Source organism: Mus pahari, chromosome 1 (genome assembly GCF_900095145.1).
Source record: "Mus pahari chromosome 1, PAHARI_EIJ_v1.1, whole genome shotgun sequence".
NCBI lineage: Eukaryota > Metazoa > Chordata > Mammalia > Rodentia > Muridae > Mus > Mus pahari.
In genome coordinates, this window is record NC_034590.1 from 29,760,952 (window position 1) to 29,781,901 (window position 20,950).

General features: G+C 39.0%; 1 protein-coding gene across 2 annotated transcripts in view; it reads left to right on the forward strand.

Moving 5' to 3' along the window:
• Positions 1–20,950, forward strand: part of Gabrb3 (gamma-aminobutyric acid type A receptor beta3 subunit) — a 239,435-nt gene that overhangs the window by 184,011 nt on the left and 34,474 nt on the right. For both annotated transcript variants that reach the window (XM_021197353.1, XM_021197343.2), the window contains exons 5-6: positions 14,448–14,530; positions 17,810–17,947. In XM_021197353.1, the coding sequence (XP_021053012.1) occupies positions 14,448–14,530; positions 17,810–17,947 (221 nt within the window). The remainder of the gene's footprint in view (positions 1–14,447; positions 14,531–17,809; positions 17,948–20,950) is intronic.

The following is a 20,950-nucleotide window of genomic DNA, read 5'->3' on the forward strand; positions in this document are numbered from 1 at the left end:
TGTGTGTGTGTGTGTGTGTGTGTGTGTGTGTGTGTGTGTTGTATGCATGGGCATTAGAAAACTTCCACAATTGTATGTTTCTATATGTGTTCAAAAGGTCTTTAGTGTTATTGATCCCTCTCCATATTTTCTCTTTCCCTGACTCCCATTCCAGTCCCAGTTTAATCCTTCGTGTTGTACCATCCCTTTATTTCTTTATATCACTCTTTTCTGTCTCCTTTGAAAGCTCTCTCTATGGATTCTTACCAATTTCCAAGCAGTTATGGGTATTCCAAATGAAACACACATACCTGACTACTCAAATCTGACACCCAGAGATAAGAGAAAACATGGACTGTTATACTCTCTAGCCCTAACTTACCCTGTGCAGACTGATTGTTTCCAGTTCTATCCATGGACCAGAGAATTTCATGATTTTGTTTTTCTTAGCAACCTGTTATCCATTCATCTGCTGATGGACTTCAGAGCTGTTTTCAATTCTTGGCTACTGTGAGAGCAACAGTGAACACTGATGAGTATTTATCTCTGTAGTCAGATATAGAGTCTTTTTGGTATATGCTGAAGGGTGGTCTAATTGGCTCATGTGGTAGATCTTTTTTTTTTTTCTAGTTTTTGAAGAATCTTGCATTTCTACTGTGACTATATGAAGCTGTACTCTCACTATCAGGGAGTAAGTGTTCCCTTTTCCCCACATAACACCCTTTGTTGTCATTTGTAGTTTTGAACTTAGACATTCTGACTGGGGTACAGTGAAATCTCAAAGCAGTTTTAATTTGATGTCCCTGATGAATAAAGATGTCAAACATTGTTTTCAAAATTTCAACCACTTATATTTCATCTTTTGAGAACTCTGTATTTAGTTCCGTGCCCACTATTTGTTGAGCTTTTTGTTTTCTTGATGTTTTGATTTTTGAATTCTTTATATATTCTGATACTCTCTGAGGGGTGGATAGCCGGTAAAGAGTATTCTCTATTCTGTATGGTGCTGATTTTCTTGAATGATGGCATCTTTTGCTACACAGAAACTTTTTACTTTGAGGTAAGTCCCATTTTCTAATTGTAGTTCTTGATGTCTGCACCATTAGCATCCTGTTTGGAAAGTTCTTTCCTGTGCCAAGCAGTTCAATTGAATTTTCTACTTTGTCCTCCATCAGATTTAGGTTATCTGATCTTCCTTTAAGATCTTTAATCCAATTAGATTTGAGTTTTATGAAGGGTGAGAGATAAAGAAGTATCCAGTTTTATTTTTCAACTTGTAGCTGTTCAGTTTGATCAGTGCCATTTTTTGAAGATAATGGTGGTTTTGGTTTGTTTGGTTGGTTGTTTGGTTGGTTTGGTTTTTCCTCCCCTGTGTATTTTTAGTCTCTTTGTCATATAGCTTTAGGAATATCAGCTTATACAGCTTATCAGTTTTCTTCCACTGATCAATGAGTCTACTGTAGACCAGTACCATGCTGTTTTTATTACTATAACTCTAGTATAACTTGAAATTTGGGGATTTTTTTTTTCTTTTGGGGGTTTGTAAAATTAGGTTTAATTTCATCCTTAAATACTGGCCAGATTTCCTTGTGAAAATCTGTACCTCCAGAATTCTGTTCCAACATGTTAAAATGATGGAGTCTGTTTCCTTAGGTACAGCTACACTACTAATATTGGGCGTATTGTAGGTGGGACTTTTTTTTTCCTGTTTTATTTGCTTTTAAAAGTATCTGCTGTGATGCTGCACAGAACATATTTTTTAAAAAAATTCATACTACTTTGAATTTCCCTATTAGTTTTATAGTCTCTTCAGGTTTTTTTTTTGTATGTCATGACAAGTCATGTTTTTCTGGACATCTTAGTTTATACTTTCTAATTAATAATTATTACCTACTACAACCGTATTGCTTTATTATATTCTTTATTATTTTGTGTTGTGGTATCAAATATATTTATTTGCAGCCAGGGTTAAACACTATAATTATACTCCTATAATTCCAAGCCTCAGAAGGCAATTGAAATATTGTTGCTACAACTTACAGGCTAGCCTATGCGATATGGTAAAATACTTTGAGGGGGTGCGGATTGCTTGCCTGTTTTGTTTTCTTCTTTTTACTTTTACTGTCTAAGCTTTAATAATCTAGACTCTATTTTCATGAAAGTCCAGATTGTTCTACTAGGGATTGAAAGTGGAGGGGTGGAGACAAAAAGCCTCTGAGATGTTGTTCCCCAAAGAAACATGGAAACTGATACACTCTTTCTGACACAATTTTCTATAGTAACTAAAAAAGCAGCTCAGGGTACATAGCTACTTTCCAAATATACAATCAAGAGAAACTGTATTCTGCATCCTATTCTAATTTCTAGTTCTTCCCTAAGAACAGAGAGAGGAGATGACACCTATGCTTTAAATTATCAAGTTGTATTCTAAACTGTGTGCAGAATACCAAGATGACTAAAGCAGTGAGTGTTTTCTTCTTTATAATTCAGAATGTAGGCAAGAAAAGAAAATGGCCCAGCTCATAAAGGCTACAAACTGACAGTGGCACATAGGTGCCCTTAAAGAGGATGTAAAATAAGCCGTAATAAAAGCACAAAGTAAAAGGTAGGAAGATGAGCAAATTAGGAATTATTTATATACACAAGATAATTTGAAAACCATAATACTTTCTAGGAAAGGTATATGGTCCTAAGAATCCCAAGTAATCCTAAATTTTTTGTTTAGGACTGATGTCTTGTCACAAAGCAGGCATATTATATGGCTTCAGTGTTCTCCAGTGAACAGCCAGTCTGCAAAGAATGAGGGAAGTGGAAACAAATAGGGATCTGATTTTCATTCATTTCAGTTTTATAATCAAATTCCTAAGTTTCAGCCTAAGGACTACAAAGAAGTAGAAAATATATTTATCTCAAAGGAAGAAAATGAATTGACAGCTCCTTAGACATAAGATCTGCTAAGTAAAATGTTACACCATTCATCTTCATGTCCCCTGTTAAGGGTAAGAGAAAAGATGAAGAAAGAACTGAGGAAATAAATGACTGTGGTTGAATGAAGTGCACAAAACCAACTAAGAAATAGAAATGACACAGAGACCCAACAGAAGTGCTGAACCCCATCACTAAAATAATTAAAGTGATTAATTCATTAACAGGATCAAACTGTAGATTTTTACATACAGAAGAAAGAATTCATAGACTTAAAAATATGACAATCAAAGTAGTCGAATCTAAGGGGCAGGAAATAAGAAGAAAGGAGATAATTTAACAGAACTCAATAAACTTCTGAGAAAACAATATTAAAACAAAGTGTTTAGAATCTCCAGAAGATGAGGGAGAGGACAAGAGGGACAGAGTAGGGTAGAGAGAGAGAGTATATTTGAAGAAATGTCTGAAAGCATCACCAATTTTTTTTGGATGGTATGAATATCCAAATCCAAGATTCCCATAGAAGTCTAGTGTGGCTAAAACCAGAGAGACCTATGTTGAAACATATTATTACCAAAATTCCAGACACTAAATTCAGAGACAATCTTGACAGTATCAAGAGGAACGAATGCATCCCAGATATGGAATTCTTGAAAATATTACATGCCCATTTGTCTCCAGAAACACTGCACTCCAAAGCAAATTGGATAATATTTATGCTAGCAAAATAAATGCCAACATACAAGGCTGCATGTACAAATGGCTCTTTATAAATAAAAGGAATGAAAATTCTCCAATATAAGTAAACCCTGAGACAGTTTGTTTCTCTGTAAAAAGGCCTGCTTCAATGGAAGTGTTGGAAAACTTCCTGGACAAGCACAAAAGCATATGAAGCTGTGATGGTGTCCAGTGATGGTGAATAAGAATCAGTAGTACTAAACTACTTGTAATTCCACTTTCAAATTAATATTCAGACATGACTTAAATGACACATGCACTGGCACTTTGCAAGCTGAGGTGGAAAAATTATAAGCCTGGACTATGTTGCAACAAGGTCTAGACTAGCTTTGGCTACATAGCAATGCCTTATCTCACTGTTCTTCCCGAAAAGAAATATGCCTACAAGTAGTTATAAGTTGATGTTTTAGGCATACAGTGTTCAGAGATACCTTTCATAATGCCAGTAATATAGGATGCAGAGCTAATTGAAGATAATATATTAGAACAAAGTATATTGTTATAAATTCAAGATAGTAAATTTTATATGCATGGTAACAAAAAAAAAGAATATATCTGTGAAATAGCTGCAAATTAAATGAGAAGGAAATCAAATCACACTAACAAGGAATCAAACAGATTTCTTAAATGAGGGAAGAAAAAGCTCCCAGACACAAATTAAGCAAGTGGCATTGCTGTGGCAACCTGTCCTTTCTTATTAGCAATTGTGTTAGCATGTAAGTGGATTGACCAATCAAAAGCTAGACTGACAGATCAGAGTGTCTAGAAATAAATCAGGATCTAATTATACACTGTCTACAAAAAGTAATCCAGAAGTGCAGACTTACCCAGACGTCTAAATGCAGAGCTCAGTCAAGAGCCAAGTAAGCTCAGAGTGAAAGGGTGAAAGCGTGTATCCCATATGGATGACAGCCAAATGTGTGAGGTAATGGTGTTGAACTTAGAGAAAGCCAGCTCTAAGTGAAGAACTGTAGCAAAAGACAAAACACAAGCTGTTTATTAAAGGGCCACCAAGAAGATATAACAGCTATGAACATACTAAGCCAAATGCCACAAAGGGAAAAAGAGAGATATTAACCAGACGAATCTCTGTGTTGAGTTTTGAGAGTAATTTAGCCATTTAGAATGGTTCACTGAAAAGGTGAGTCTTCTCACATCGGTGACCTTAAGGAACTGAAATAGAAGCAGGTGGCAGCCAAAACCTAAAGCTACTGTGCAATGGTGATAGACTGAAGCAGAGTAGGTCAGAGGCTCAGAGGTGGTGCACAGAAATGGCCGAAGCCTTTCCTGGGGTTGAGGGGATTGGGCACTCCTCAGGCTCCAGACTTACATTTGCTTTGTGGTTTCTTTGTCATGTGCCAGTCTGCTGGAGATTATCTCTTTTCCCTGTGAGCCAAGAGATTTGAGATTTAAGCAAAATGTTGTGTTAGTGTAGAAGGTAGGGAAGTGAAAGTCCCTGTGCTCTCATTGCAGGCCTTCCTGTTGTGAGCTTTTCAAAACAATGACACGCTTGCAACAAGTCAGACCAGTGTAAACTTAAATGCTCATGGGGAAAAACTGTCAGTGAAGAAAGCACCTGTTTTTCCATGAATAGTGAATGTATATTTTCAGTGTTTTACAAAAAAATAAAAATAAAAACAAAAACAAAAACCCATCAATCTCATTTTTTAAAATAATGGGATGGAACAAAAGTTATGTATTTTGTAAGGACCAAACACATTACAAGTTTTTGTCTAGATTGACAACAAAAAAAGGCAAAAGACTCAAATAACTAAAATAATATTTAAAAAAAACATGGGACTTCCCTAACAATTATTTACAAACAAGAAGTACAAGTAAAGTTATGTGCTATAAAATTATAAAAATTGGATGAAATGAACTAGTTTTAAGAAACATGAAAACCTACCAAAGTGGAATCATGCAAAAATTAGGCAATATGAACCTCTCAAAGGAAAAGCTCTGCATTGACTGGCTCCTCTAGTTTGTTCTACCAGACACTGAAAAATAATGGTGCTTTCTTAGTTCATACTTGTTCTGTAAGGCCAGCAATACAGCTGTATGAAAGCCAGAGCAACATGCTACTGGAAGAGAAGTCAGCAGATAGGATCTCTTTTGAATCCTTATGCAGAAACTAACACAATATTAACAAATCAAATCTAGCAACATAAGTCCTAGTGAAATAGAAAATATTACAAAATAATTTCACATGAAAGTCTGTGTAATATACTATAGTAATAAAATGAAGAAAAACAACACACATGATCATTTCAATTCAAGCAGACAAAATTTAACAGATTTGCATGAAAAGAACTTGCAGTGCACACAGAGTAAACTTTATTAGATGATTTAATTCTGTATGAAAATGCATAAAATCATAATGGTGAAAGACCAAAAATTTTATCCTAAAATCAATGCACAATTTTCACTTCTATCAAAGTAGGAAAAAAAGGCATAAACTTACTTGTCCACAGATGGCACGATCATGTGTAAAGCCAAAGGATTATATAAATACAACAGTCTATTATAGCTAAAAATGAAGTCAGAAAAATTGTTGAGGACAAAATAAACAGAATCTGCACTTCTGTGTAATAATGAACATTCTTAAAAGGCAGGGAAAAAAGAAGATCCATTCAGATCATCATCTAACAAGATAAAAATTGAGCTTTCTAAATGAGGTTTAAAAATTATGTTTAACAAAGTATAAATGTGAGGGTGGTTGTGGAGGTACTTGCCCATGAATTCAGGTACATGCAAACCCCAGAAGCATTGAATCCCCTGGAGCTGGAGTTATAGGTGCTTATGGGCTACCCGATATGAGCTCTATAAGAACAGTATGTATTCTTAACTAGTGAGAACCATGTCTCTGGCCCTAAAGGTTATCCCAGGCTATTTGAATGGTTGTGTGATCCTTCTATCTTCTTCATATCCTATTGGTATCATTCACTGTAACTCATGTTTGCTTTTTAACAACATCTTCCCTTGAGGTGGCCCAGACTGACCTAAAACTTTCAATCTTCCTGCCCCAGCTTCCTGATTGGTGAGACTATAGGCATGTTGTACTATACAGGGGTAGGGATCACTTTAGTCATAGAATTGAAGACTATTTTAGACACTAAAAACTATGAAATGTTGTAAAAAAAAAAAAAAGAATTTGAAGAAGATATAACCAAAAAAGATACCTTGTGTCTTGGATAGAAATATGTAAATTTAAGAGGAGAGTCCCTAGACATTTCCACATTCATCTTAACCCAATCAGAATACAATAGTATTTGTAGGATTGGAAACCCCATTCTAATTCCTAATGAAATCCCAATTGATTCCACATGTCTCCAATAACCTTTGAAAAGGAGAAAGATGTAAGCCTTACAGTTTGTAGTTTTAAAATTTGCTACAAAACTATGGTAGTCAAAACAAGCCACTTGTCATAGGGCAGACACACTGTATAGTAAAATAGAATGGATAACTGAGGAATTTAAATCTTGACATATTTAAATTAATTTTGAACTCCTATTGTATTATGTTTGGGCAGTTTTTCATGCATGTTTATACATGCAGTGCTTATATACACTATGGAGACCTAAAGATGATGCTAGATCTCCTGTCCCTGGAATTGAAGGAATAGACAATTGTGAGCTACCATATGGGTACTGGGAATTGAGCACTAGATCAACTGCACGAACGCGTGTTTGTAACTGCTGAGCCATCTCTCCAACTCTATGAATTCTGACAAGGATGCCAAAAGTATTCAAGAGATAGTCGGGAGGCTTCTTAGCAAATAATGCTGGGAAATACTGGAAGTCAGTGACTCTAAAACTACAAAAAAACAACAGAATGGATCCGAATCTTAAGAGTTAAAATTATGCAACTCTTAGAACAAAATGGGAATGACTGCATGAGACTGGACATGGCAATGAATTTTAACTATGACAACAGAAATACAACCAAGAGGTAAACAAGCAAAACCAACAAATCAACGACAACAACAAAACAACAAAGCAAAACAGAAGTTGGCTAACTGCAATGTTCAAGGAACTTCTGTGCATTCAAGAACACAGTAAGCACAAAAAAGTAGTCCCCAAACACATACAACCCCCAAGCAGCATGGTGGGGTTAGTGTGGTCTTAGAGAGACTCACCCCCAAAGCATTCTAATCAGATCAAGATAGTAGGCAGGTCTCAAAGTACTTTTCTGGCTTTTTTCCTAATGTCTTTCCCTTTCTCACCAGAGTACTGAGCTGAGGGTGTTTTTCTTACAAATTTCTTGGTCTTTGGTCCTGGGTACCTACTTTACTGGCAGGGAGTTTAGGGCACTATGGTTTCTAGTTTGTTTTTCAGCACAGTGATGGTTGGTAGAGCTCTCCTCGCAGATCATTTACAAATGGATAGGAGAAAAGTTAGCCTGTCTCACCTGCCAGAAATGGCACAGCACACAAAGGCACTAACCTTGATGCTTCTGTGTAGAATCAGATACCTCTGTTATAGAAAAAATACTCCATTAAAGAGTAGTTACCAGCTGCTACATTACTGCAGTATAACAAGCACCTGGAAATCCTTAATGCACATAATATAACCCATAGGCTGAGTGTGAGTGGTCATAAGCTAGCCTGCCGAGATATCCTTGAGAAATGCTAGTGGCATCTCAGTCTTGTCCCTGTGTCCATTTTCCTGGACCAGCAGACTCTCCTGGCATAGCTTTCTCATGGCAGAGGAAAAACCAGTTCCTCCTGTGATTACCAAGCTGTCCCACCTACTACCCATCAGACAAAGCAGGTTCTGGGTTTGATTCATAGTTAAGAGAGACAAAAATGCCCTTTTCGTGCCACTCATCTAGGAAAAGTGAGGAGAAGGCTGCAAACCACTCAGCTTGCTCTGATGATTTTTGAAGTAACAACCTCAAGGAGTCTCCGTGACAAAAGGCTTTGGACCTTCCTGTAAATGTATTTCCGTATATACTGGACAAAACATAAAAAAAAAAAAGTTGGATAAATAAATTACTGACCCATGTCCTGTGACCTCTACAGCTCTCTTGTAAGAATTTGCTAAAGAAGAATGTGTTCTCTGTAGTATTTGGCATAGGTGTTCAGTCTAAGCACCTAAGTTTCTAGACCTTGAAAAACGATGGTTGCCTTTTTAACCAAAACCACCTGGCTTCCAGACAGTCTGGAACGCAGATCATGAGAGTTGGCATAGGCAGCAAAATAGATTGAAAGAGTGGTTAGCTGGAAAACAACAGCTGCTGTATGGTACTGCTTCATTTAGAGACACAGTTAGAATTTTTTGTTTTGGGTTTTTTTGTTTTGTTTTGTTTTGTTTCTTTGTTTTGTTTTTAGTTTTGTGACATTTATGTTAGTCCATCCCTTGTCCTGTCAGGGTGACAAGGTTGGAATCAGAACCAAAGGTATATTTCACTGTAATCTTCATTGAGTTAATACTCTCACACCAATGGTGGACAGTGGACTGGATTCTGCAAGGTTCTATTTTACAGGAAAAGGATTCACAGCAACTACTTGATCTTGTGCAAGGGGCTCCTCTGACCCTCTTAAACAGTGAAACCCTGGCTATTAAGAGAGTCCACGGTTCTTCCTGAGAGTGCTTGACTGTGAACAGTCATCTCTTGCTATCTCATATCTACCACCTTGAAGCCAAGAAGGGCCATGTAACAATTCCAACCTAGTTTGCCCCTTTAACTAAGTCATTTATTCTTCCAGTTTATGTGGCTCACTTGCTGTGGGAGGTATCATTCTGGTACTAACAGATTACTGCTGTAGGCCGGGCCGGCTTAGCTCTGACTTTGTAGACTCAAACCAAAGTAGACAAAGAGTCAACCAGTCAATAGTCACATGGATAGTTAGTTCCCTTTCGTAAGTGGTGCTTAATGCAATGGATGCATTGATGTGAGGCAAAGTGGGGAGAGAAAACAGGACCAGGGTTCTTTAACTTTGACTGTATTTGAGAAAGCTGGCAAGGATAGTGCCAACATGTAGTCAGCTAGGAACGTTAAAAATAATATTCACAATTGCCTTCTTCCCTACTAATACAAAGGTAAAGAGGCGTGAAAAACTAACTAGGTTGTCCAAGATAGGCTGCCTGGTCCCAAGATATTTCTGCCTTATAGGGTCATGAGAATTGCTAATCCAGTTGTTCTATATAACCCTTGTTTACTCATCTGCAAATGGGAAGAATAGTAATGAATAATGATGATAGTAAACAGTTGGCAAAATGATAATAGTAAGCAGTTGGCAAAATGGTGAATGTGTCTGTTGACATGCATAGCACAGCTCTGACTGGCTGTTGTCTGAGTACAAAAACCAAACCAAAGAATTTTAATAAGGAAGAGAGAAGAAAAGAAAGTGAATGAAGAAAGGGAAGAGAAAAACAATGGAAGGGAGAAAAAGAATATATAGATTATAAATATATATCATTTTAATATAGTGTATCTCTAATATCATTATATGCATATTATTATTTCTATGTACACACACAGATAGAGGTGGTCGAGACAGACAGACAGAGCCAGAGACAGCGAATAGAAGTAGGAAACTGTCAACCTTGTGGATGGCAGTATATTTCCTGTCTCACTGTCTAGGATATCAGCTTTCATTGTTCCCACCACATATACATATATCTCTGTTTTTCTATAAGAAGTATGCACTAACACAGAAAGATTCCAGGCAATTCTTTTTCTAAGGCAAAAGGCAAAAGGCAAAAGGCAAAAGGCAAAAGGCAAAAGGCAAAAAAAAAAAGAAAGAAAGAAAGAAAGAAAGAAAGAAAGAAAGAAAGAAAGAAAGAAAAAAGAAAACCTTAAATAATTATCTATGTCGGTGCCTCTGCCTCCTGTGTGAGGTACGCATCGTCCCGGAGCTCTGCCATTAAACTACCTCATGTTTTTACATCAAAAAATAAAATAAAATCTACTGAGGGGAGAACTTCACTGTCTCGGTGTCTTTTTCCTATGCCTTTGATAAAATATTCAGACCAAAGCAATTTAAAGGATAAGGCGTTTCTCTCAGATGACAGTTTCAGGCTCTAGTCCATCAGGAAGGAGATGTCACAGAATCCAGAGTCACCCTGCATCTGGAATCTGAAAACTCTGCAATCTAGTGCTTGCATCTCTCTCCTTTCAGGCCAAGGTCCAGCCTACAAAATAGTTGAGCTCTCTTTCAGAGTGGGCCTTCACACCTTAAATACCTCAAGTAAGAAAATCACTCGCAGGCATGACTAAAGACCCTTCTCTCTGCTGATCCTAACTTTTATAAAGTTGGATAGGTAACACCAACCACTACACTCACCCGCTAATGCTCAAGTTTAACTGATTGGTGCCATCATTCCTTAGAAATAGGAGTGTAGTTCTCAGTCTATAGCAGTCCATGGAAGTGGAACTAGTCGTCCTTCTCTCAGAAGAGAGAGAGAGAGAGAGAGAGAGAGAGAGAGAGAGAGAGAGAGAGAGAGAGAGAGAGAGAGAAGAAAGAAAGGAAAAGAAAGGGAGAGAGCAGTGAAAGAGAGATGGAAAGTGGGAGGGAGGAGGGAAAGGAGAAAGGAGAAGAGGAGGGAGAAGAGAGAAGAGAAACAGGAAGATACCCATCAAGACATATATGGGAGAATTGGGAATTGCAAATATAGAGCCCATGATGGCACTGGAGCTTATTAAACTTGACCAGATCCATTCAGTGGGCTTGAGCTCTCAACTCTGGGCTCTGAAACTCTGTCCCTCCCATTTCTTCTAGAGGTAAATGGTGCAAGTTTCCCTCCGTCACTCAAGTTACTTACCTAGCCTAAGTTAAGTGAGAGTCTCTGCTGTGCTGCATAGCCTTGCCCTCTCTCTTAGTGCTCCCACACTTTCCCTTACCCCAGTTGTTCTTTCTCCTACAGCCCAACAGAGCCTGATCTTTCACAGAGCTCTCACTTGTATGCTAACTTATTATAGCATGCAGACTTTCTCTATAGTCATGGGGTTTTCTAAGTATTACTTCTAAAGAATGAAAAGTAGTGAACACATATTTTGCTCGTAGCCATGCCCTGGCTGTTTTTCTTTATTTCTGGTTCTCTCTTGAAGGCAAGCCAATGGGGATGAGCATTGGTGGGGGCAAGATAATTAAGATTGCTGTATCACAATAAAATATTTACCTATCTTTAATCTAAGTCACTTTGCTGCAGTAGTTGCATGCCTGTCTGAGTTCCACTCAGGCCAGAAGCAGCAGTCTCTGGCATCAACCCCTCATCTTAAAACAGCAGGGGACCCTGTGTTCCATCCAATAGATGACTGTGAGCATCCACTTCTGTATTTGCCAGGCACTGGCATAGCCCCAATGAAGGAGCGAGAGAAAGGAACCAAAGAGCTGAAGAGGTCTGCAACCCTATAAGAGGAACAACAATATGAACTAACCAGCACCCCCAGAGCTCATGTCTCTAGCTGCATATGTAGCAGAGGATGGCCTAGTCGATCATCAATGGGAGGAGAGGCCCGTGGTCCTGTGAAGGCTCTATGCCCCAGTATAGGGGAATGCAAGGGCCAGGAAGTGGGAGTGGGTGGGCTGGGGAGCAGGGGGGTGGGTATATGGGATTTTCAGAGAGGAAACTAGGAAAGGGGATAACATTTGAAATGTAAATGAGGAAAACATCCAATTTAAAAAATCAGGAGATTAAGTAATGGGTTAATTGCTAGAGCCATTTCCCTGTAGTCCAGATGCCTCTCACTTGTCAGGCAAGGGGGAAGTTTGGAGTAATAAACTTTCATTGAACCAGGAGAAGAGAGTCATGCTCATAGAAGGAAAGCCTTTTACTCAAGCAAATATAGATTAAACTCACATAAATTCATATACTGATTCATGCATACATATTCTTAAAACTCCACACAAACTAGTTGGGTCCAGATTTTATACTATCTCATAATTACATACTTAGGCACACACACACATACACACACACACACACACACACACACACACACACATCCATACTTACATATGTATATGAAGCAAAAGACAAAGCACCAGTGCAGAAAACACTCCCTCACTCTGGATCAAAAATAAGCTCTAATAAGAGAAAGAAAAAGCTTCTACTCTATGATTGCTAAATGAATTAAAAGCAAGTCTGCTAGGAGCAAGCTTTGTGCTCTCTAGGATGACTAAACCTGCTTTGCTCTTAAGAAAAGACCTGTTCTACCCCATGATAAGGAGAAGCTCGCTTGCTCCATTTGCTCTCTATGGCTTCTTTTTTTTCTCTTCCCCACTGTATTCTGCATATTGCTCTCTTAATTTTTTAAGTCGCCTGATAGTTTCTAAATTATTCTACTCTGCATTCTCCTTCTAATCTTGCTCTCTCCTCCTGCTCTGATGTAACAATGCTCTTACTTCCACTGCCTTTACTTCTATGTTTGTTTTGTGTACAGTTCTATCTAAAAAGTTCTCCTCAGTTCTGTCTCCTCTCTTTGTCCTCAGCACTTACACATCTTTAACAAGAAGTTAACAGAGAATATTTAGGAGTAATTATCTGGCTAAACATTAATCATCTGTCTCCAGCTCTAAAGAATTATAGAAAGTTAAATACCATAACTTTTGTGACTATCATATTAGTGACATTTGTATAGATAAACCCAGTCAATACTTTATCTTCTGTCCTTGCACCTATAGTAAATCCTTAGTTCCCTTTTTATGGCCGTGGTTAATGGTTTTACAACCTCTTGGAATGTGCTCTGAGTAGTAGATGCCTGCTTGCTCTCTTAGAAGCAGTTAACTCATGGCACTTGAGGATTGGCAGCATTCTCAATGCAGTTTTGAATATCAGAAAATTATTCTTATAGGATAATCAGTAAGAATTAAGGGATCATCTATTTGTCTATATAGCATCACTACAAAACAGTACATCTTCGTTGTTCTGCAGAGATCTGCTCAAAAGGGTGACGCAATACCTAGTGGTTATTATATATGTTTAATAATAATAGGAAAAGTATATTAATAGCAGGAGTCTCACATAAAATGAATTTCTTATGGGCCTTGCCTGCTGTCATAATATTTAATCCAATACTGACTCATCTCAGGAAGGTCACATGCAAATTTTTAGCTTCTCTTTGATGGCTCCTGTCAATATTTTATCAATATATATAATTATATAAAAAGCATCATTATTACAGCAAAATGGAAAAATCTGAATAAGTACTACATCTCAGAAACAGTGATTGGCAGGAAGGAGCTACTCCTGGACTTATTCAGGCTTCTCCATTCAGTTTGCATTGTCATTCTGACTCTACATAGTATGACAATGAGTGAGAAGCTGCTAAGCACAATGTCCTTACCAATGTATATGTGCATACATGGGCATATGACTTCAGGTTGTTTGGGAGAGACGAATTAGAAAACAGTTAGTAAAAATCTCAATTATAGACTCGGTTCTAATGAATAGGGTGGAATATTAGGCTAAATAATTGCATGATTTAGAAAATGTATTTAGTTTTGGATTATTAGATGGAGTGCACTCCTTTATTTCATTCTATGATACACGAACACTTCTCAATCTTACTCCACACACCATTATCATGTATACTTTTTACTTGTCAATTTAGAACAGGTAAATGAAGTAAAATTAAGTGTGATTTGGTTTTCTTGATAAAACTGACCTATAGTGTATTCAAATCATGCATTCAAGGAATTTTTACTCATTCAAAATTCTCAGTATATCCTAAGGGAAGTTTTGGCCATGTGGACTTTGGGAAGGAGGGCTTATGTGTATATGACTTATGTCTGTCTAGAAGCAGTTTCCCTCCTCCATTCCTTAGCACGTCTCTAATGCCACCCCTACTATGTGTTTCAGGATCACCACGACAGCAGCGTGCATGATGGACCTCAGAAGATACCCACTGGATGAGCAAAACTGCACCTTGGAAATTGAAAGCTGTGTGTATTCGAGTCTGCTTTCCTCTTGTCCTTTGAATTTTAAGTTGTTTTGTTGGTTTTTGTCATTGTAAGTTAGCATGTATACTAAAGCACTTACAATATTCTTATAATATTTATATCTATCTTAAAATTAATCCAGGAGGCACTTCAATGGTAGAATGCTTGTTTTTCTATACACAGACCCTAGGTAGCATTCCCAAGGCACAAAACAAAATAGATACTAAAGAATTGACTCTTACCAATGTTACTGTGAACACAGAGAAAGACAGAGATACAAAAAGAGGAAGCAAAAGCAAGAGAGAAACAAAAAAATTGAAAGACTGGAGTGTGTGTGTGCGTGTGCGTGTGCGTGTGTGTGTGTGTGGATATATAACTCAGTGTAAAAGAGTACTTTATTCTAATCTGATTAGATAGTCTGTTTTCTGTGCTGAAATAGGAGAAAACAAATGTCCCCCATCTCAAACCATTCAGCAAGAACACAGCAAACACTGAGATGCAATTTTCTTACAATCTGCTTCATCATGCTTGAGTGGCTGGACTGCTGAGACCCTTGGCAGTTGGAGTGAAACTCATTTCCCATCAGAATTGTGGCCTTACAAGCTGGCCATTTCTGCATCTTGGCAATTTTCTCCAATTTAAGGAGTGTTCAGATGCCTTATTGATAATTCAGTGCTGTGTACTTCTACGGGAGAACTGAAGCTGCATTGCTAACATCTAACAAGATGTGCCTCCTGCCACCTGAACAGTGCCACCTATTGATCCTGACCTGTCACACACTGCCTTATTACTAGTTTCAACAAGTGTTTGTACCGAGTCTATCACAGCCCGGTTTATTATTAATCTCAACTGGTGTTCTACTGATATTTGGGTGGTTAAGAGAATTTGCTTTTTTGGTGTCACTGGAAGTATTTGTGGTTGGGGATGTATGGTGCTTAAGCACCATGAGGGAGTACAGAGTTGGGGCCACAGCTGGCCACATTGTTTCCTTTTTTGCTATACTGATCAATGCCCATGCTTCCTGACATCTGTGAATTCAGAGATGAGGAATGTAAAGTCACATCCAATGATGCAAAATTGGAGCTTTTGAGGACACTGGCCATGGAGCTTCAAAGGCTCAGAGGAAAGATGGTGATCCCTATAGTTCCTAGGTTTATCCTAGGATGTCTAATGTCTTCTGTTTGGATAGAGGCCATGGCTCTGCTGAGACTTTGGACATTTTAGGAAGTGAATGCGAGCTTTTGTTTAGGAAGCAGCTTCATCTCCAACTGCCTGCACACACCTCTGGGTGTTACGGTTATTGCAGTGTGACCCGACTTCAGCAGGTGTTGGGCAATAGGGATTTCTTGAGTAAGGAATGATTTGTCCTAAAGGACTCCAGGCTGAAAGTGTCTGAGAACAAGCAGAGAATTCCTTTCTGCTGGCTTCTATGCACTGGGAGTAGAGTGGAAAAGTGGTATCTTTGTTTTCCAGCTGAGTATAAATTTGTTGATCCATTAATTTATCCCTCACCTACTTTGCAGGGTTCAACTCTATGTGAGCACTGATGTTTAGCTTTGATTTTGTTTTCTGTTTCTGGGATTAAACCCAGGGCTTCACACATGTGAAACAAGCACTTTACCATAGAGCTGCACTCTATCCCTGTGCATGAACTGTCCTAAGCACAGGGACATATAGAGCACAGAGGCAAAATGCTTTCCAACCTGGAGTACATGATCCAGAGGGATGTGAAACAGGCAGAAAGAGCAATGAGTGTTTTGAAAGACAAAGAATTGTGGGTGATTGTGGGGTTGTGCAGGAGATGGGATCTCATGGAAAGCTTCTGCAAGCTTTCCGTAAGTCTTGTGACCTGGAGGAGGATGGACTATTTGAACACCCAGAAAGACTCCTGCAGAGAGCACAGCTTGTCTGGGTGCAGGAGCTGCTCTGAGTAGTAAGAGAGATGCATACCTGGTAATGGGAGAGGGAGGAGCTTCACATTGGAGTTCTTCTTGTAAGTTCCTGAGGTCTTTGTGAGAAGTTTGAGCTTGTTTATCCATTGACTAGAAAGCAGTTGAGGGCTTTATATAAAGGAGTGATGTAATCATGTGAGTATTTTATTAGAGAAGGAATTGTCAGGTCAGGAAGACAGAATGAGGTGCTAAATGTTAGATGCCACACTGTGGTCTATCCAGAGGATAGCAGATTGCTCTAGGGACATGATTAACACTGCAGAAACTGAGATCCTGGCTATGAAAGCACTGGATACATTTATTTTGTATGTGTTCAAGTACAAAATTCTATTTTGCATTGCAATGATACGTTTTAAAAATGATATGACTGATTTTAAAAAAAAATCAGTTTTGTGTTTTACTGATCTAATTGAAAAATTGAATTCTGTGACTCCAGCACTTAGTAGATGGTATAGGTCATCGGGTGTTCAGTCATGAGGTCTGACTCAAGGGAGAAACAAGAAGACAAGGAAGGAAGGAAGGAAGGAAGGAAGGAAGGAAGGAAGGAAGGAAGGAAGGAAGGAAGGAAGGAAGGAAGGGAAGGAAGGAATGGGAAAGAAGTGAGGATAGAGAGAAGGTTGAAAGGGAGAAAGGGGAGGATGGGGGAAGAAGGAAAGGAAGAAGGGAGGGGAGAGGAAAGAAGAGAGGAAGAATAGAAACAAAGAAAAATAAAAAATACAAAGAGAGCTGGAAATAAATGTACAATTTGCCGTGATCGTCTGGGTGACTCCTGGGAGGTGAGATAAGACAGTGCTTTGTTTCTCATTGATTCTCTCATTCTCACTCTCTTTGTGAGGAGGACACCTATGCCAGTGTATCTGGGCCAAGAGTGTCCCAGCAAAGGGCATTTCTAAAATGGGCAGGCACCTTAAAGGAACTCTTGCCACTAGACTCTGATGGGGAAAGTTGGCCCTTAGTCTCTGTAGCTATTCCTGAATCTCCATACCTGCTTTCCCCTGGCATCATACTCCTTGCTGTAAAGATGTGTGGAAATCCTCAAATAGATGATGTCTGGGTGTTTATAATGTCACTCAGAACTCTGGTCCAAACTCTCATCTCCCACAGTCCTAGTTCTCTGTCTTTCAGGATCATCCTGGCACAAATCAGACTGCTGAGGTAACACAGAGAAAGCTAATTTATTTGCATTCCTTACAGATGTGCATATTAAATAATTCTTTAAATCTAATAAAGCCATCACTTCCCTTTAACAAAAATAATTTCTTGGGCTATACATTGCAATTTAGTCACAGTGCCTCTTATCCACCATGTTCCTGCTTCTCTCTCCTGGTAGATGGCTACACTACGGATGACATTGAATTTTACTGGCGTGGCGGGGACAAGGCTGTCACTGGCGTGGAAAGGATCGAGCTCCCACAGTTCTCCATTGTGGAGCACCGTCTGGTCTCCAGGAATGTTGTCTTCGCCACAGGTGATCCTGTGTCCACTTTTAGTCCTTTTAAGCTGCTTGGTGCACTGACAGTATGGTCTCAGTGAAGTGCATGTTGGCTGGCTTCCATGTATTGTTAGAAATTGACCATCCCATGAACTGCTTTAGTGTGTGTGTAAAAAGCATTTGTTCCTGTGATAAGATTAGACCACCCGATAATGAGACACTCCCCAGTGTATGCTGTGGAAGATAAGATAGCGGATGAGAAAGTATCTGATTCTTATTTAATATCATGCATAATATTCCATCCTTGGTTAGAGAAGAGACTGGATGGCCTTGGAGCTAATAAGGGCAGGAATGATAGATGTTCTCCTAAAAGCTGCCACCTTTTTCACTTCCTGGGCTCACCTTAGCCTTGGTGATCCAGGACAACAGTGGTCCATGCTGCTCTCCGCACCCCACATGGTGGTCTTCTCTGAATGCTGTCTGGTTAAGGTTGCCATGGCCTGAGCTTCACCACCATTCTTATCCAACTACCCAGAAACAGAGAGGATATCTTCTGCTCTCTGTCTGTGCCTGCTGAGATCTGATTACATTTCTGTCACATGCATTTGATGTCTGTGGTAATATCTCAGTTGCTTTTCATTCTTTGTGCATGTTCTGCATGATAATTCAGATGATAAATAGAAGTGTTTTCCAAACTAAAGAATAGCCATGTGCACAAACAGTGTAAAAAAAAAAAATGCTACAGGAAAGCAGAACTGTGTACATTTAAACAAACACCAACAGCTATAAATCAGTCTCGGGGTGTGATGGCATTAAGGAAACTGGTCCTGTGCTGTCTGCCTAGTACCTGTGGGTGACTGTTGTCTCTTCTGCTAACTAGATCGGCTTCATTTCACCTTCATGCTACCTTATTCTAGGAAGCACTCTGCCCTGTCCCTACCACCACAGCTATCCTGGCTGGGTTATATTGTGTATACCTTCACAATCCCCTTCCATTTCTACCCACAGCTTATGCTTCCCTTGACATCAAGAATGCATATCCCCAGGAGGGACTGGTCCTATTGACAGCATATGCAGATCTGCCCCCCCCCAAGCTTGCTTCCTGCCTGAGATTGGAGCATCAGTCATTGAGTACCTGCACAATGGCTCAAAGTTTTTACCTGTATCTCTCCTCTCCATCCTGGCTTCTATCAGCCAATGTTAGTGGAGACAGAAGCTTGAATTTTTAAATCAGTTTTGTCTGCATGCACTGTTGATGAACTGTGGTCTGCAGATCTATGGAGATATACTTTGTGTGGGGTGTGAGAAAAATCAAGATCTAAGGCTTAGCATCAATGATGTGTGTGCACAATCAAGAAAACTGCTCTGATGCATTGAAGAAAATGGCTCATTTATTATGTATAAAATTGAGATGTCATCAGTCCTTTGCCCCAAGCCTATGTGCAAAGGGTCTGCTCAAAGTATGCTGGTAGTTTTTCCACAGCAGAGAGATCCTGCCCATGTCTGCATTTGTCAAAAAAGTTGCCTTTCTGACCAAAACCTGTTAACTGAAGACTCTCTTACAATGCTGTCTCAGATGCCCAGGGAGGATGTGGACTGGGCAGCACATAGCCTACCTTGGACTGGCACTGTTCTTTTAAGTACCTGTGTTTTGATTTGGTCAGAGATGGAAGTCAGACTATACTTCCTAAGTATACATTTTGCAGGAACAGAGGGCAGTCTTCTAGCTGTGCATTGACCCACGAGGTTATCACGTTAGAGCACTGTCTTTCGTGTAGCTTCTTGTAGCCTGACTAGAGTTCTACATTCACCAAATGCTCATGGAGCTTGATATAGGTTATAAAACCTTTCACTTCCAAAGAACTTGTACATTAAAATTACTCTGACCCATGCAGAAAGAAATACCATAGCCATTGTCATCTTAAAGACATTTTAAAGCTAAATGCAATCCTAAGTTTTTGTTATCTCCTTGGGTTGTAAATTAGTGCAATTCCAATTGGTAACCGGGATCTAAAGACTTCATCACTAAACACAGGCTGTCTACCAAGGATTAGGAGGGAACAAAAATATCTGTCCACTTGAAATTAGCTTGAGTCATGCATAGCTGTTGAATCTACAGAGTACACCTGGATGGCAGGTATATATTAAAATGAATTGTTTCTGCAGAAGAGATAGTTAAATAAATATTTTACATAGAAGAGATGACTCAAAACCCAGTGACATTCTATAATCAAGGATTAAAATACCATGTGTCAAAAAAAAATCGCATAAATCCTTCCTGTCCCTGAATGGGAGTTAAGGATTGTGCCACTTGTAATGAGGTAGCCGTGCTCTAGAATTGCTGTAGAGTTATGGAATGATAACCGGGTTCATTAGTGCCAAAACCACTTCAGCTATTAGCATAATACCAATGTTCTGAACAGTGTTTTGATTTGTTTTAAAAAGTAAGCAAGGATGCATAGTACTAACTCCCCATCACAGTAACATTTTTGTGTCAATTTTATGCCACTAATGTCCCTGGAAGCCCATACTGTTGCAATATATTAGCTTATGTTAAAGTATAGGAAAATTAGAAATCCATGATATGTATTGGTATATTCATGAGCCCCAGGGTCAATCCCTAGCACTGCAAAGTAAACAAACAAATAAATTAGATAATTGAAGTGGTGTTGATATGGGGAAATTAAACACAGCTCCCATGATGGTCAAGGTTCTTCCTGCATACCAACCATGGTCTGTCTTTGACCTTTTCCATAATTAATCTTTCTAAACTGTAAATCGTCATTGTACTGGATAGCTTTGTGTCAACTTGACACAGCTGGAGTTATCACAGGGAAAGGAGCTTCAGTTGGGGAAGTGCCTCCATGAGATCCAGCTGTAAGGCATTTTCTCAATTAGTGATCAAGTGGAGAGGGCCCCTTGTGAGTGATGCCATCTCTGGGCTGGCAGTCTAGGGTTCTATAAGAGAGTGGACTGAGCAAGCCAGTGGAGGCAAGCCAGTAAAGAACATCCCTCCATGGCCTCTGCATCAGCTCCTGC